Raw genomic sequence first — 17,908 nt, 5'->3', positions numbered from 1 at the left:
GGACCCGTCCAGCGCGGCCGCCATCCCCGACGGCCGACGACGGGGGGGGCTCCTGAGCCGTGAGCGCGCCTCCACTGCACGCCTCCCCTGGCCGCGACGCGCGCTGTCCGAGTCCGAGTCCGAGTCCGAGTCCGAGTCCGAGTCCTGGCGTCGCGCCAACGCCAAATCCGGCGCCGACTCCGACGCGAATATGGCGAGACGAACGTCGTCGTCGTCTTCTTTATAAACGACCGAGCAACGTGAGACGCGGCCGGATCAGCTATTCGATTCGGATCCATGTCCAGTCCAGGGTCGCAAGCGCAAGCCCGTCTCTTTATAAGCGATCGATCGAGAGGAGCAGCGGACGACGCAGACCAGATTATTACCACTTCATCACACGACTCAAAATCCGTAGCTTCGTTCGTTCCATCTCCATATTCGCCGCTTATTAGCTAGCAGCAGGTACGGTAATAATCAATCAATGTCGTCGACGGCACATCATCATCAGCTAACACCACCGCCCAACAACAACGGCGGGCAGCTGCTGCTGCAGCCGCCTACCAAGCTCCTCGGCTGCCTCCGCACCGTCGGCCGGCCAACCAGCAAGACCGACCCGCTCCTCGTCGCCGCCATCTTCACCGCCGACGGCCCCACCATCTCCCGCGTCGACCTCAAGCTCCTGGACGTGGCGTCCGGCGAGACGGTCGCCCGGATGGACCGCCAAGGCAACGGCCACTTCGGCGTCACCGGCGGCCTCCTCTGCGTCGTCGGCGACGCCGGCACGGCCGCCGTCAGCGTGCTCGACCCGGCCACCGGCGACGTCACCAACATCCCGGCGTACGCGACGGGCGACATGACCTCGTCGGCGTACGTGTTCGGGCACGTCCCCGCCGCGACGGGGGACCACAAGGTGCTCCGCGTCTTCACCGCCGTGTACGACGGGAGGACCATCAGGCAGCCGTGCGAGGTCCTCACCGTCGTCAGCGGCGACGACGGCGAGCAGCAGCGGTGGAGGCCGGCGCCGAGCCCTCCGGTGCCCGTGGACACGTTGGACCCCCGGCACCGGGCGGTCACCGGCGGGGTGGCGCACTTCTTGGTCCCTCAGAGGGCGGAGTACGACGTGATCGTGTCGTTCGATTTGGCGACGGAGCAGTGGCGGCCGTCGCTCCTCCGGTGCCCGCTCCCCAAGGCGAAGAGGCACTGCCACAGCAGCAGCCTGAGCCTGGTGGAGCTCAACGGGTGCCTGGCGTTTGTGCACCCGGACTACCGGGCCTACGCCATGGACATGTGGTTGCTGGTGGACCTGGAGAAGGGCCCGGCATGGGTGAGGGTGGAGTCTCTTCCTCTAGGCAAGATTCTGCGCAACAAGCAAGAAATCATGGCGCGGCCGTTGATGGTGCTGGAGGATGGACGCATTGTCTTCTGGGTGAGAGCACCGTACAACGTGGTGCGGGTGTACAATCCACGGACCGGCGAGTGCGAGGAGACGGTGGATTTCGGAAAATTGACTAGTATTGTTGGGTTGTACCGGGGAGACCTCTTGGGGCTCAACCAGTACTAGTATAGTAGGGCATGGCGAGTCTGTATTTTTTTTGTTTGTTTGTTTTTAAATGATCGGTTCAAGTCTACGTGCTCATGTTTTTTGTTCCCTATCATATATAGTTATATAAATAAGAGTGTTGGTTATATCAAATGATCGATCCACGGTTTATTGTTGCCATCAAAAGATTCTGAATCGATGTACTACTAGTTATATTGAACGCTCTATACATCATTAAGAGTAACAGCCAGCATTTAGCGATTTCCCTCTTAAAAGTTCAAACGTCAAACAACTAATAACTAAATCGGCTGTAGTACTACGTAAAACATTATTTGCAAAGGTGGCTGTTTTTTCATCTCTACACATCAATATTTTGTAGAGACAGTTTTTCAGTTCCTATACAAGTCTTGTAGAGGCGGCTAGAAAACTGTTTATACAAATCGATTTATAGAGACAGTTGAAAAATAAGAGCATAAATAGATTTTTAGGGACAACTATAAATATAGTCACTCATATAAATTGAGTGACAATCTCAAAATATGGTTGCATCTACAACTCATTTTCTACAAAAATAGGAATCATTTCATGTTCCCGAAATCTGAGCCTCTTCTCGAAATCTACTTTGTGAGGTGGCTCGAAATCTGAGTATATAGAGCTAGTTCGAAATACAGCCACATCTACTAATTATTTTCTAGAAATAAAAAATCAAGCTCAAGCTCGTGGACCTGGCCTCCGGAGCGACGGTCGCCCGGCTGGACCGCCAAGGCAACGGCCACTTCGACGTCACCAGCGGCCTCCTGTGTCTCGTCGGCACTGGCGCAGCTTGGCGGCCGTCGGCATGCTCGACCCGGCCACCGGCGACGTCACCAGCATCCTGGCCGGCGTACGCGACCGGCAACAAGACCTCGTCGGCGTTCGTGTTCGGGCACGTCCCCCGCGATGGGGGAGCACAAGGTGCTCCACGTCTACACCGCCGGCTCCGGCGAGACCAAGCAGTCATGCGAGATCCTAACCCTCAGCGGCAGCGGCAAAGAGCAGCGCTGGAGGCCGGCGCGGAGCCCTCTGGTGGTTTTACTTAGGCCGGTACACCTCACAACAGCTTCATGAGCTGTTGAAACTGTTTTTTTCCAAACATTTATTTCTAAAATAGCTTCATGAGTGAAGCTGTTTTTTTCCTTCTCTCACAGAGACATAAGTTAGATGAAGCTAGAAAAAAGTAGCTTATTGCAGCTTCTCCCTCATTTCTCTCTCTCAACTATGCATGAAGTAGTTGGTGAAACTATTTTGCCAAACACTTTCTCCAAAACAGCTCAGCTTCATCTAAAAAGTCACTCATGAAGCTATTTTCTAAAAAAAACAGCTTTACTAGTGAAGTTGAGTTGTGCCAAACAAACCCTTAGGCCTTGTTTACTTCTGAAAAAATTTCGGATTTCGCTACTGTAGCACTTTCGTTTGTTTGTGGTAAATATTGTCCAATCATAGACTAACTAGGATCAAAAGATTCGTCTCATGATTTACAACAAACTGTGTAATTAGTTTTTATTTTCGTCTATATTTAGTGCTTTTATGCATGTGCCACAAGATTCGATGTGACAGGAAATCTTGAAAATTTTTTGGATTTCGGTGGGAACTAAACAAGGCCTTATTGTTTGGCATCAAAAGATCCAGATTTGTTATACTAGTATAAGATTCAAAGTTCTTTACATCACTAGTATGAGAGTAATAACTCTACTATAACGCCCATCACCGTTAGTTTGACAAGTTAAAATCAACTTAACATTCACAAAGTCAAATTCAACGATCGTAAATTCCACATTGGTCGCAAGTCCATCGGCTCATTTCTGCCTGCCCAGTCTATCTAATAATCAGTTTAATCAAAATGATGACGCTAACTAAAGTTAACATCAAAATTACGACGCTAACTAAAGTTATTTTTCTAGACAAAAATCTACACACCATTCCAATGTGCCAAGTATACAGATGTCACTAACTAAAGTTTAAGCAGATTAGCTGCAGGCATCATCGTGCAACATCACGAGAGAGCATAGCTGGAAACCGCTTTTATCACGCAAAAACATCAGAAACAACTACTTGCACATTAAACGTCACCTAAGCCTATACTGTAAGTAATATAAGGGTTCTACAACAGCCTGAAAGCCACAAATTATTGGAACAGTTCCCTGGGCCAGACTAGGCCTAGCATAGTAGCATAGGCGCAAGGAACTGTCCTTCAAGGTGCCGATAATGTGCGTGTTCCATCTGATACAGGATCGTGCGACATGGAGATCAGGCTCGATCTTAGGGTACATTCATCACCTGGATGGACTGCAGCATGTCTGAGAGCGCAATCACGAGGTCCCCAGATTGGATCATGCCCCTGGCCTTGAGCAGGGAGAAGGTGCGGTTCAGGTTGCTCTCCATGTCGTCGGAGAAGCTGAGGCGGAAGGGGATCAGGCCCCACTGGAGGTTCAGCCGTCTCCTGACAGACGTTGAGGTTGTGAAGGCGAAAACTGGGCAGTCGGGACGGCACCGCGAGAGAAGGGAGGCCATGTGCCCAGTCTTCGTGAAAACAAAAACGGCATCTACTCCCAAGCCATTAGCTGCAAATGAAATCAGTTTTGTTTAGATATATCTAAGAGCAATGGAATGAAACGTTCTGTCAGTAAACACAAATAATAGGAATATGCAACTAAAGGAAGATGGCAGGAAATACCCATTTTAGCTGCTGAGTTGCATATCTCTTCTGATATCTTGTCAGAGAAAGAAGATGAAACACTTTGAAGTTCCAGTGCCTCATGACGCTTCTCCTCCCTCCACCACTTTTCAATCCTTAGGCTAACACTCCTTAGAACACTAAGAGCCTTATCCGGGTACCTCCCCATTGCTGACTCGCCAGAAAGCATTAGAGCATCAGCTCGCTGGCGGACAGCTTCAGAAACATCTGCAACTTCAGCCCTGGTGGGTGTGGGATACTCTATCATCGATTCGAGAAGCTGAGAAGCAACAATGACTGGCTTGTTGAGCTGCCTGCACAGTTGAACTATCTTTTGTTGTATTGAGGGGACCTGCTCCAAGGGAACCTGTGCACCCATATCCCCTCGCGCTACCATGGCACCATCTGATGCTCGGATGATCTCCTCCAGGTTCTTTAAAGAGTCAATGCTCTCAATTTTTGCAATGACTGCTAAATCACTGATCATATACAAAGTAAGCAAAGTAAGCAAGCAACAAATATTGATGAAATGAAAGAAACATGTCAGAAATACAACATTATGGCATTTCTAGAGAGAGAATGTTTGCAAGTTCTAATTAATTAAAGCGTAAAGAAAACACAGTAAGTTTGACATTTTTGGGGAGTTGGGGCCTTTTCAAGGTTTTAAGCTAGGTAACCTTGTGCAGTGTCACTAACTAACCACAGAACATGAGATGGATGTACAACGGCAAACTGACTGTAGCGCATCAAATAAAAACAGGGGACACATACTGACAGTTTTTTAATGCATGCAGAAGAATTATAGGGCTGAGATGACACCAAGTTATGGTTGAGGTTGGTCATGCAATTTTAAACAGTTCTAAGAATGTGAATCACATTGTTGACCAAAATTATTTGAATACACCCCATCAAATGGCTACCAATATAATCATTCAGGACTGACAAGTGACCAGGAAGCAACCAGCAACAATGGCTAAGCATCCAGAAAAGTTCTAGGAACATCCATCATCAGTTTAACAATGCTGAATGAAGTCTTCTGAATAAGCACAAACTTAAATTAATATATAATACTATACGCTTGGTACCTGCCACGGCCCCTTGCAGCTATGTAGCTTTTCAAGTGTTTAATTACTTCTGCAGACTTGACAAACGAAACAGCGATGAAATCAACACCTTCGGCAATTCCAAAGTCTATGTCAAGCCAATCCTGACAAGTTGTCACAAGAAAAGGAGCAGCATTGTTATATATTAATATCTACTACTAGAAGATTCCATTTCTCAACTAAACAACTCTAGTTGATAGCAGCCTTCTTTAGAAATAGCTGATAAATTATCCAGAGATGAGTTTCAGTGCACAATGTGTTGAACTGATCATGGTATCGATCGAAAAAGCAGTTGTAAATCCATTGTAACATGAGCAATGGTCTAGATTTATAGGGTTTTGCTTTACAGCCTTTTGGTAATTACAGCAAGACATTTATTATGCTAGTGGATTTACCTTTGATGAAATTGTAGGAAGCATAGCATTCCTCTCACGGACAATACTGCCGTCACGCCAGAATGTAAGATTGGCACGTGGCAACAATAAACCAGGATCTGTGCAACGGCACTTAACATCTGGTCCTATCTTCTCAATCACCTCAAACCGAGCCATTCCACCATCCACAAGAAGCTCATCACCAACTCTCACATCTGTGTAGGATTTAGATGCAACGTTACGCTAAAGAACAGAACTACAAACAATATCAACAAATAGTCTAGCTTAAATACCTTCAGCAAATCCATCATAGTTCACATTAATAGTCCGTTCTGGGAGAGGCAATTCAAATGATCTAACGCTAAACGTCCATACTTCTCCATCCTGTGGAATACAACAAATGTGACAGTACTTGTTAATTACTTCAGGAACATTTTGATACTACGAAAATGGAATCAATTGGAAAATAACGTGGCTGAAGAAAACAAGGAATTTTGCATAGGCACACGGTCAGCTTCTAACTGTACGGTTAATAACTTAAAAAAAACAGCTGCAGAGTAAGATAATCTCCTTTTTTGGGGTAGTGACCTGAGCACTGATATCAGCTGGCAATTATAGAAGCAGTTTAGTTTCTTTGTAGGAATGTATTATGTAAAACATAACTATCACGGTATCACCAGATGCAACCATCCAGTTACATTTCTATGTGGACATCAACATTAACTATGTACAAGAATCTACCTGAGGGCCGAGGCTTAGACCTATGATCTAGAAAACTACTTTCAGAAGCTCACTGCCTGTCACTTTTACTAGAGTCTTGGCAATGACATGCAAAGAAAGTGAATACATGGTGGTTTTTACAATGCATTATGTTTCAGTTAGTTTTGAAAGCCCTGAAATATTCTTCCAGTTTCAGTATCGAATGTCTCATAACAAAGGTGCATTGTTTTCCCTTCTATAATGGTTTCAAGCCTGAGCGGAAAATGTAGATCAACTGAACCATTTTCGTTGAAGAGAGAACTCCAGTGAATTTGGGTTTGCCAGGTTAGATACAAGTATGAATTACTACAATGTAGAAATTGACGAACGGGCGAACACTCTCCTTCATCAACATTGGGGAGCACAGTTTCCTTCCATTCCATGGAATACGTTCAAGACTGCACCGCCCAAAGGCCAAACAAACCGAAGATAAGCAGAGCAGCTCACCTCCGCCTTGACGGAGGACGCGCCGCCGAGGTCGCCCATGTGGATCTCGCTGCCCTCGGTGTCCATCATGACGGCGACGGCGAATCCCTTCTCGTCATTGAGCCTCCTGACGGCGCGGATGGCGTCCCGGTGCCACTCCCTGTCCCCGTGGCACATGTTGAGGCGGGCCACGTTCATCCCGCCGACGGCGAGCGCCTCGAGCTGGTCGGGCGACGAGGTTGCGGGCCCCACGGTGCAGACGAGCTTGGTGCGGCGCGTGCTCCGGAACCCGTTCTCCCGCAGCTCCGCCTCCGTGGCGGCGTCCACGTCGATGGGCGGGTGCGGGTCGGACGCGAAGATCCCGGTCGGGCTCGGCGGAGGGAACGCGGTGAGGTCGGACGCGGCGGTCGGGGAGGTGGAGCGGAGGCGGAGGGGCAGGCGGTGAGGGCGCCGAGCGCGGAGACGGATGAAGAGAGGAGTGGGCGCGGGAGGTTGGGAGAGCGGCGAGCGGGCGGCGGCGGCGGACGCCCTGCGGGCCGCCGGTACGTGCAGGAGGGAGCTGGCGGCGGCGGCGGCGGCGGCCATGGCGACGGCGGTGGCGGGGAAATGGGAGTGGAAGGGAGATGCGGTGCGGTGGGGTGGGGACGGTGGCAGAACTTTTTTTGATGGTGCGGTGGCGGCGGAGATTGCGAGGCGAGGCGGGCTCGCTGCTCGGAGTTGGGCGTGGGAGGGTGACGTGGCGGGGTGTGTTGTGTTGTGGGCAGCACGTGACGGCGTATCGTGGTCACTTTTTGTCCTATGAAACGCAAATGGCGAGACAGCGACGGAGTCGTTGTACATGTTCGCCATGAACAATAAATTTTGTTGGTATACCAGAAGAAGTGCCAAATTCAAGACTCAGTTTGGTTTGTTTTGGCCACATGAGGGCCTTGTTTAGTTCCAAAAAAATTTACAAAATTTTTTAGATTCTCCGTCACATCAAATATTTAGACGTATGTATGAAGTATTAAATATAGATAAAAATAAAAACTAATTGCATAGTTTGGTCGGAATTGACGAGACGAATCTTTTGAGTCTAGTTAGTCCATGATTAGATAATATTTGTCAAATATAAACAAAAGTGGTACTATTCCTATTTTGTAAAAATTTTTGGAACTAAACAAGGCCGAGATTTGGAAGCGCCCATGAAGGTTCTTTGTTTACAGTGAATGAAAGAAAACTTTAGTTTCAAAAAAAAGTTTTTTATTATATTGAATCTTTGGACACGCATACATAGAGTATTAAATATAGATAAAAAATAATTAACTGTACAATTTGTCTGTACTTCGCAAGATGAATCTTTTAAGCCTACTTAATCTATAGTTGAACACTTATAGCCAAATTCAAACGGAAGTGCTACAGAAGCCTGAACCTAAAAATTTTCGTGAACTAAACAAGGCCTAGTCTAATCTTATTATTAAGTTGCATAATAGTGCACACCGAATAGTGGATAAATAAAACTACATAAAAGTTCCATTGCAACTCAAAATGTAAGCACATTATTTACACATTTTACAATGATTATCTTCTTGAAATTTAACAAGTCAATCACAACAGGGGTGTCATGATAGTTTTAGAAGTATTCAATATGATGATATGATATTATATTGATAAAGAGAGAGATAGCAAAAGTTTTATGGGAGTAGAGAGATGATAAGATACATTTAGGGGTTAAAAAAGTAAAACATATATAGGTAGGGTAGATAGAACCCAATTAATCAAGCCTAGTCTCCACAACCAACAGATTACTGTTTTTCTTTCCAGCCATGTAACCTCTTTTCAAATCTATCTTCAATCACTCTCCAATGCATATGTAACGTAAGGCAAAAAAAGAATAATGAATATTGATATTGGCAATCCTTTGCTCGGCCAAAATAGAAAAATTCACTTTAGTTAAAGTTAGTTTTGAGACTTCATCGTTTCTTCAAGACACATAGCAGTATCTTTTTTTTTTTGGATAGGGATATAGCAGTATCTTCATGTCTTTTGCTTGTTCAAATATATAACCATGTCATTTGTGTATTGAAAAATAGACTAGCCCCCTTCTTATAGGTGTGGAACTCAGACTTCATGTCTTTTGCTTCTAAAGGTGTATATGGAATCTGTGAACAGAAATTTTGCCAGACCAACCTGATTGGAGGCATAGACAGGCAGATCGCAGGGAGCAGGTCAGCTGCACGCCTGCACTTCTGTGGTTTAGCCTAGCCAGACAAATACAGTATACGGAGTATTGCATATTTGCATCATAGTGTCTGTGCGAACTGTGAAGTGACAGAAGTTCACCAGATAAGAGTAAATAACAGAATTCAGGCATAAGTACATAACAGCTTAGTCTCACAAAGTCAAATGACACAAAGTTCAGACATCACAATTGATATAAGTTTAGACCGAGGACAACAGAAAACATAAGTTCAGACTCCAGTAAGCAGTATCCACTATCCGGTAGCACTCTAGCAGGACCAGCCCAACTTGGGCAGAACCACCACATAAGACTGAAACTAGAAGTAGTAGTTCAGGACTTCGTTGAAGCAGCCAGCAGCAAGCAAACTAGCAAATAGAAACAACAGTCGACAGATATGGCTTAGCACCTGGAACAAGCATGACTGACCAATGTTTATGAAGTGTTGGTGGTGGTGATAAATAAGGTATACAAAGGTCAAAAGGTGTGCATGTTTCTGTACAAAGTTAGCTATAGATAGCTCAGCAGTTCAAATCATAAAGAGCTGAAATGGGCTGTAGCTTGTGAAACCATTGTATGTAATCCCTCTGGTTCATGTTAGTAAAAAAAATATACTTTAGTGTATCAATATATTAGAATGCATACGCTGTTGACATAAAATTGATGTTACCATCTATATCATGAAATTCTTTCACAGATGTCTTTTCATCAGAAATAATACATTTTAATAGAAATGCACAGTTGTATCAAACCTTAGAGAGACCATGTCAATGTTATAATAAAAAAATATATATTGGACAAGCAGTAAGAGCACCACAAGATTATTTAGACTAGTAGTAAGAGTAGCACAAGATCGTTAATGCAGGTTAGTTTGGCACAAGCTGCATCGGAAATAGAGTTTTGCTTCTTGATTAGCATGCCCTCATGCTGATGCTGTTATTTGCTAAAAACATGTTCAGTTGTGATATAATAGGAAAGAATCCCCAAGTATTTCTAGTGATTCGCTAAAAACATGTTCAGTTGTGATATAATAGGAAAGAATCCCCAAGTATTTCTAGTGATTCTTGAATCTTGATGAACTGCTCGCACATTCCAATCATTAATGAAAATAAACAAAGGGAATATGGAACAACTTGTGTATCTTGCATGTTGAATTGTTGATTGATCTTATATCAATATATTACTAATTCCTTAATACATTACTAATTTCTGTTTACAGATTCAGCATCAAATAGACTAGTGGTAGCACTCATCCAAGAAACTCAGGCGGGTGAAACATAATGACAAGAACTAATAGTACATTCATATTTGAGCAAAAAAGATGTGACGAACAAATGAACAGAACCTCTATAAGCTTCATGTCCACAACCTACTAGTTTATGGAAAACTAAGAGGTATGTTCTCATGTGCCAAGTGACACAAGCTGATTTTGCAGCTAGATAAATATAAGTTGATACTGTACAGAAACACAAATTTGAACCAGAAAGGGAACCTTTAGTGCTGCTAAGTCAAACTGGTGCATTATTGAAGCCTATTGGATTTTCAACTTCATAGAAAGCAGCAGCACCGGATCTGAGACATTATGTCATTATTGTATAAGGAATAAATAAGAAGCTGAGCAAAGTATTTATGCAGAGTTCAGGTGGCAATTTAACGAATTTCAGTTCTGAGAAAAGCAAATCGTCTCAGTCATCTTACAAACAAGCCACAATAAAGTAGAATATTAAAAAGGCAAGAAGTTCAACCTTTTACTCAAAAAATTTAGTTGATGAGACTGCAGATAATTTGGTCGAAAACTAGAATTTAGATAGCTAGTCTACCCAATAAAAAGCTAGTTTGCCAACTTCACAAGAGGGCAAGCCTAAAGCTGCTCACACCACAAGGGAAAAAAAACAGGCCTTGCCAGATGGACACAGCTTCTGCTGACTCTTACTCTAAGAAGCTTACTGCTAGAGTAGCGCTATGCTAAAGGTAAAGAAAAGGGCATTTGGTTGTCATATCTTCATTTCTCATTGTTCAGCTTCTATAGTCTTGAGAGCAGATTAAGAAGTACCACTCCAGTCCAGTCACATATATGTCAGAACAAAACATACAAACAAATAATACCATATTCTCAGGTTCTCTTGTATAACATAAAACAAGCATGTCTCATATTGTTCCAGAGTTGTAACCATATGAATACTCTGCAAACCAGAGTAAAGAAAACTCACTAATAGTACATGCAATTTTAGTTCAAGAAAACAGCCTGTTCTATAAAAGAACAGCAAAGCACAACTAACTTGGAGCAGCATTATTCTTCAACTTCCTTCTTTATTTCTTCCATGAGTTCATCCTTGTAATCCTCAAATGTGCCGTCATATCTATTCACAGTCCCATCCTCCACAACCCATATCTCACTCCTTTGCTCATCCTCACAAACACGAGATATTAACCGTGAGTCGTGGCTAACCAAGACGACACCTCCAGTGAATTCGTCCAGTGCGTCTGCCAATGCATCAATACTTTGCATGTCCAAGTGATTCGTTGGCTCGTCAAGCAGGAGTATGTGAGGTTGAGACATTGATATAGAAGTGAACACAACTCGGGCCTTCTGCCCACCAGATAATTTAACAATTGGAGTCAGATGGTTGTGTCCAGGTAACCCAAACTTCCCAAGCTTAGCACGGACAGTCTCTGCTTTGCTCATTCCCTCCTGATCTGGGTGAAGCCTCAACAAATATTGAACTGGATTTTCCTCCATTGTCAATAAGTCAACAAAATGCTGTGAGTATCGTCCAATTCTCAGCTTCTGGCTCCTCCTTACCTCCCCTTCAGTTGGGGTAAGATCACCAGCAAGTAAATTAAGCAGAGTAGACTTTCCAGCTCCATTCGGCCCAACAATAGCTACACGTGTTCCCATATCAATGCCAACATCAACACCTGAGAGCTTGAAGTCTGGCCTACCAGGGTAACTGAACCCTACCTCAATGAGCTGAAGGAGAGGTGGTGTGAGCTCTGTAGGCTCTGGGAAATGGAATTCAACACTGTAGTCACGCCACTTCTGTGGCACAGCCACCTGTTTCTGGTCATCGTCGTCATCTGCAGCACTCTTCCCCTTCCCCTTGTTCTTGGCGGCCTCTTTAGCAGCCTTTGACAGCGCCTGGCCCTTAACCTTATCCTGCGCGGCCTTGCTCCCAGACTTCCTGGCTGCTTTCATCTGCTTTTCATACATCACAAACTTCTTGTTCATCTCCTTCCTCTTCTGCTCATACCCACTCTCAAAATCATCAAAGTTTCCACGATAGACATGAAGACTTTTATCATGCAAGTGTATGATCTCATTGCACACTGTATTCAGAAAGTCACGGTCATGGGACACAACAATCAATGTCTTCTTCCACTGCGAGCACAAGTATTCCTCCAGCCATAGCACAGCTCTTAGATCCAGGTGGTTAGTCGGCTCATCGAGGAGCAGCAGCGTTGGCTGCATGAAGAGCGCACGGGCAAGCGAAATACGCATCCTCCATCCACCACTGAAGGACTTTGTGGATCTAGCCTGCATCGCCTGATCGAACCCCAGCCCCGCAAGAATCTTGGACGCTCTGGCCCGGGCAGCATCAGAGTCCCGGAGATTCAGCTTCTCATAGACCTCCACGAGCCGCTCGTTATCATCAGCATCATTAGAGGCCTCAAGCCTCGCCTGCTCGGCCCGGAGGGCGGTGAGCTCCTCATCAGCGGCAACCACAGCCTCAAGGGCCGAGCGGTCGTCACCGATGATCTCCTGCTCGACGAGCAGGACATCGATGTTCCGTGGCACGGGGACCTGGCGCCATGCCAGGAGCTTGAGCAGCGTGGACTTGCCCATGCCGTTGGGGCCGACGAGGCCGTACCTGCGGCCGTGCGAGATCCGGAGGGAGGCGCTCTTGAGCAGCTCCTTCCCGCCCGCGGAGACGGAGAAGTTCTCGAGCACGATGTCCCTGACGTTGTCGTCGACGCCGCCGCCGCCGTCGTCGCCGGTGACGCGCGCGCCGATGACGACGGAGAAGGCGTCGCGGTCGTCGCGGAGCGCCTCCTGCCTGGCGGCCTCGGCGGCCGCGGCCGCCACGGCCTCGCGCTTGTCCTTCTTCTTGGCGTCCTTCTGCGACGGCGCGGCGCCGGCGCTGAGGTCGACCACTGCGGCGCGGGCCGCCTTGGGCTTGGCTGCGGCGCGCTGGGCGGCCTCCTCCTCGTCCTCGTCGTCGGAAGGGGGCAGGTCGATGTCGCCCATGTAGGACGACGCCGGCGCCTTGGAGGGCTTCGCCTTGGCCTTGGACGGCGCCGCCGACTTGGACGACTTGTTGGGCTTCGCTGCGGGGGCGTCCATGGAGGCGAGCATGGCGGATACTGACATAGGTTTGTCCTTTTTCCCGCCGCCGGCGGCCGCGGAGGAGGATGAGGTGTCTTTTCTTCCCATGGAGGAGGAGGTGGTGGTGGCGGTGGCGGCGGCGGCGGCGTCGTCGTGGGTGGGGAATTTGGGTTTGGCTTAGGGCCAGGGGGGAGTAGAATAGATCGGGGATTTTTTGTGGACTGGAGGAGGGGAAGGAGCAGGAGAGATGGTCCGGTCCGGGCCGTCTCCGGCTCAGATTCCACTCGGGTTGGAACTGGATTACCCAGACCCAGACCCAGCCCCGTGTCCGCTGGGGTTTCGTGTCCGGGCCGTTTCTGTTTTCAGTCGGCCGTTGTTGCAGTAGCCAGGATTTGTAGCTTTGTCTAAACTTTTATTAACGAAATTTAACATGTCGGTATACAAGTATATATTAAAAACACAATTAACTAAATATTTCAATGCGATCGTGCATTTTTAATTATACAGGCCTTGTTTAGTTCGCAAAAAATTTGATTTTTGGCTACTATAGCACGTTCGTTTTTATTTGACAAACATTATCCAATCATAGAGAAACTAGACTCAAAATATTCATCTCATAAATTACAGTTAAATTGTGTAATTAGTTTTTATTTTCGTCTATATTTAATGCTCTATGCATACGACTAAAAATTCAATATGACGAGAAATCTTAAAAACTTTTACAAACTAAACAAGGCCATAATTTAATAACAAAGATTTTGCGTATCTTGTGGCTTGTGATCTCTAGACGTCTGAATCGGTGTCACTTATTATCGCCTAGTGGCCACCAGCAATAGCTGATGCACTCTACTTGAGTTAAGGCTAATTTGCTTATTCTCTAGCTTGGGAAGAGGGAAAAAAAAAAGAAATGTGACTAAAGGAGCAGGCTATGGCTGCTCGCTATCCGACACCTGTCGCTGACCTGCTGTCGTTATCGTTTGGTACATTAAATTTTATAAAGCACAACTCAACAAAGAATACGAAGATAGCAATCGCACAAAGAAATATAAAGGCGCAGAACGGCAGCACGACGCGTATTTGAAAAGACCGCGGACGCTTGGACGTACGCTTTTGATCTTTTGATCTGAACTCCGCGCCTTGGCCGTTTGTAGACCTTGTTTAGTTCTCAAAATATTTTACAAAATTTTTCATATTTTTCATTACATTGAATCTTGCGGTAAATGTATGGAGCACTAAATATAGATAAAATAAATAACTAATTACACAGTTTATCTGTAATTTGCGAGACGAATCTTTTGAATCTAGTTAGTTCATGATTGGACAATATTTCTTAAATATAAACGATCGTTCATGTTTTGCAAAAAAAATTGAAGTAAACAAGGCCGTAATGTTGTCTTCAAAAAACATGTGAATACTACCTACATGCACTTCATGTATCTACACTCGAATTGTCAGGCACAATGCGCCCTCGAGTTATGTTTTTTTTTTCAAATGGCTATTTATCGATGAAAACTATTCGCCCTCCTTGTGGTCGATTTATTTAATTTCTACTTTAAATACAGTAGCCACTTTTTGATCAGTGATTCCCGTTTACAATTTTCCACCCATCCTTTTTTATGTATCCACATCGCCTTCTCATATTTTTCCCACTTTAGTTTCTGTCCATTCCTCTATTTGTGTACGTGGTATTTTTTTTGACCTTTTTGTGTGATTCAATTTTTGTGGTTGTAATGTTTTCGTGTGTTTTTGATTGTGCGTGTTCCTCCGCTCTGGGGTTTTTGTTTTTGCCATTTATATATACTCCATTTATATATACTCTCTCTCTTTCTACTCTCTGTATCTATTTATACTCTCATTCTATACCTAATATAAATATTAATATTAACAGAGAGTAAATTTTTTTTCCAATATGCTCTTTTAGAGTATCTTCAAGAGACTAGGTAAAATTATATTCTAAACTACAAGATTTAACCATTATATAAAATAGAAAATGTACTCAAAGCGTAGAATTCCACAACAGTCTTTGTATAAGATAGCCAGTAAGAACGACATGTTATATATGACAAGCGAAAGTTTAAGGATAGCATGGGCGGATACAAAGAGTATTTCTGGTATTCCACGAATACCCAACTTTTTATACACTAAGTATATATAGGTATATTTATATATATGTATATCTAATATATTAGCATTTTAGCAAATAAAATTTTTCTCATTCTTTTTAGTCTATCCTTGTATTCCTTTTTTTCACACAGGTTCTATGTTAGCTCGAGTGCTGAAATTATTCTATTTTGTTGTTTCTGCAAATGAGAACCTAATTATTTATCTCTATACCACATACATATTGACTCATGCCACCAAATGTTAGTACAAATTATATCTTATTTTCAAACTCTTTTCTAAGATAAATCGGAATATGCATATGACAACTTGTCATATGTATAATAAAGTATTTTTTTGTGTGAGTGAACGAGACATGGGTGGGAAGCAATTTCATAATCCTCATTTCTAAATCTTTAACCCTAGCCGACCAGGCATGACGTGGCGGCACTGCTGGTTCCAAGTGTCCTAAGCTCCTAGCGCGGGGAGCGTGTAGCGTGGGCACGGCCTATGTCTCTATGATACGCCTACATGGCGACAGGCGAGGGTGCATGTCGGTCATGAGGTTAGAGGCAACAGCCGAGTGACGGCCCACCAGAAACTAGTAAGGAAATACCTAAAATTTAAATCCTATTTCTGTCACTAAGGGATAATAAACTTATTATTTTAGTAAAGCAGATAGCACATCTGTTAGGCTTTAATTTTTGCTTTAAAAATCTATAAATAGTCTAAATAACATTATTATTTGGAGTTGCTCTTATATACTTACTAAACTACACGTCTTTCATCGTACTTTTTTTTACTTTTCAAACTATCATCGCGTCCCACCACGTATATTCCAAAGTAAATCTGTGTTTTTTCGTTTTCCATGTCACTTTCTTTTTTTTTCTTTTCCCCCGTGTTTTCCTTTTTTTTCCTCTCTAGTCTCTATTTGACTTTTTTTGTGTGTGTGGATGATATATAATATGAGGGGACTCTTTTCAATATAAGGGCCATCTTTATACCTGCCCGTATCTTTACGCTTTATTTTTTTTTATCAATAGCCTTTTTTTTTTGTTTGTTTGATGATGAAGAAATCGTATCCTCGTTTTTTCTACTCTTGCGTTCAAGAAGACGTGATCCTTGGTCTTACGACGAAGAGCCATCTGATTTTAAAACATACTTCTTGCACGCAAAAATCAGGCTGCTGCTTCGTGTCACTGTTTTTAGTGCGGTATTTTTTGCTCAAAGCTTTAGAAGTTTTTAAGTTGATTTATTTGATTTTGAGCATCCATGCATGCCAAAGATGAACAGAGCGAATAGTTACCGACGACGACTCAGGGTGTAGTGTAGCCGCCACGGTCAGAAGAAAAAAAAAGGGGTTTGTGGTTTGATTTTGAAGAGCTAGCGACTGTGAACATGCTCAACGGCGATCCCCCGTCGGCCTTGCGCGTGGCGCTCAGAGCCTGCCGGCGCACCCTACGGTGGTGTCGCCAGCAATCAGCCTGCGCGCCTCGCCTGGGGGGAGCAAAGGTGGTGATTTGTGGTGCAACAGCAACAAGGCGAATGCTGCACTGCACCACACGTTTTTCAAACCGCTAAAACAGGTGAAACCAGCCCCCAGACCAACCCGCTCTAAACCGCCATCTACTGGTTCCTCATAGCGTCACGGCTTTGGTATACTGGTACAACATGAGGTCCTGTTTGTGACCGTGAATAGAATAGAAAAAAACACAAATTAAAATAAAATATTTTATGACTCTTTTTTATAGTATAATTGCCACGCTTTAATTAATTAATTAATTAGCGTGCTTCTCATTTTTTGATAAATGAATGAAAATGGCTTTATAAATTATCGTTGATTTTTATTATTTTAGTTGGTGCAAAAAAGTGAATGAATTTTTAAAAAAGTTCGATAAGGCCTGCAATACGGTTTTACCCTTTTCAAAAACATTCAATTATGTTTCAAATCAGTTTCCAAATGGGTTAAAATATATTCTAAAAGCAACGCTTGTTTTTCTTCCTAAAACCCGGTGCTAGTACAGTTTATCAGCGATCATACTGCTTTTAGTTGCAAAAATATTTTTACAAAATGGACACGGTAACACTTTCATTTATATTTGATAAATATTATCCAACTATAGATTAACTAGGCTTAAAATATTCGTCTCATAAATTACATACAAATTGTACAATTAGTTATTTTTTTTAATCTATATTTAATGCTCTAAATGTGTTCGAGCACTAACCCGTGATAATTGTGTTCGTTGAATTTGATCCATGGGGTTTCTCCATTAAGGACATTCGCACCAAGATGGCGCTCCTTCAATGTGATTCTTCGGGTAAGCTCTACCCCTTGCATCCTACTTGTGAAATTGGCTCAACTTTGTCCT

General features: G+C 44.2%; 3 protein-coding genes across 3 annotated transcripts; 1 reads left to right on the top strand and 2 right to left on the bottom strand.

Moving 5' to 3' along the window:
- Positions 330–1,597, top strand: LOC8060744. The gene has a single exon (XM_002461503.2). The coding sequence runs from the start codon at positions 461–463 to the stop codon at positions 1,538–1,540; it is 1,080 nt and encodes a 359-aa protein (XP_002461548.1). The 5' UTR covers positions 330–460; the 3' UTR covers positions 1,541–1,597.
- Positions 3,403–7,615, bottom strand: LOC8060743 (pyruvate kinase isozyme A, chloroplastic). Its single transcript, XM_002459385.2, has 6 exons — positions 6,916–7,615; positions 6,003–6,093; positions 5,731–5,924; positions 5,318–5,439; positions 4,233–4,711; positions 3,403–4,119 (listed from the first exon to the last, which is right to left on the bottom strand). Exons 1-6 carry the CDS (start codon positions 7,477–7,479, stop codon positions 3,818–3,820), a joined length of 1,752 nt encoding a protein of 583 aa, XP_002459430.1. The 5' UTR covers positions 7,480–7,615; the 3' UTR covers positions 3,403–3,817.
- Positions 11,188–13,742, bottom strand: LOC8056618 (ABC transporter F family member 4). Its single transcript, XM_002459384.2, has one exon. The coding sequence runs from the start codon at positions 13,542–13,544 to the stop codon at positions 11,403–11,405; it is 2,142 nt and encodes a 713-aa protein (XP_002459429.1). The 5' UTR covers positions 13,545–13,742; the 3' UTR covers positions 11,188–11,402.

Source organism: Sorghum bicolor, chromosome 2 (assembly GCF_000003195.3).
Source record: "Sorghum bicolor cultivar BTx623 chromosome 2, Sorghum_bicolor_NCBIv3, whole genome shotgun sequence".
NCBI classification, from domain to species: Eukaryota; Viridiplantae; Streptophyta; class Magnoliopsida; order Poales; family Poaceae; genus Sorghum; species Sorghum bicolor.
Note: the sequence above shows the minus strand (reverse complement) of the source record. Positions and strands in the feature narration are given on the sequence as shown.

Coding starts and splice junctions, on each gene's coding strand:
- LOC8056618 (XM_002459384.2), bottom strand. CDS start 13,544: ATGGGAAGAAAAGACACCTCATCCTCCTCCGCGGCCGCCGGCGGCGGG.
- LOC8060744 (XM_002461503.2), top strand. CDS start 461: ATGTCGTCGACGGCACATCATCATCAGCTAACACCACCGCCCAACAAC.
- LOC8060743 (XM_002459385.2), bottom strand. CDS start 7,479: ATGGCCGCCGCCGCCGCCGCCGCCAGCTCCCTCCTGCACGTACCGGCG. Junction 5,440..5,730: donor TTCCTACAATTTCATCAAAG/GTAAATCCACTA, acceptor ACAACTTGTCAG/GATTGGCTTGACATAGACTT. Junction 4,712..5,317: donor GCTGCAAGGGGCCGTGGCAG/GTACCAAGCGTA, acceptor GTATATGATCAG/TGATTTAGCAGTCATTGCAA.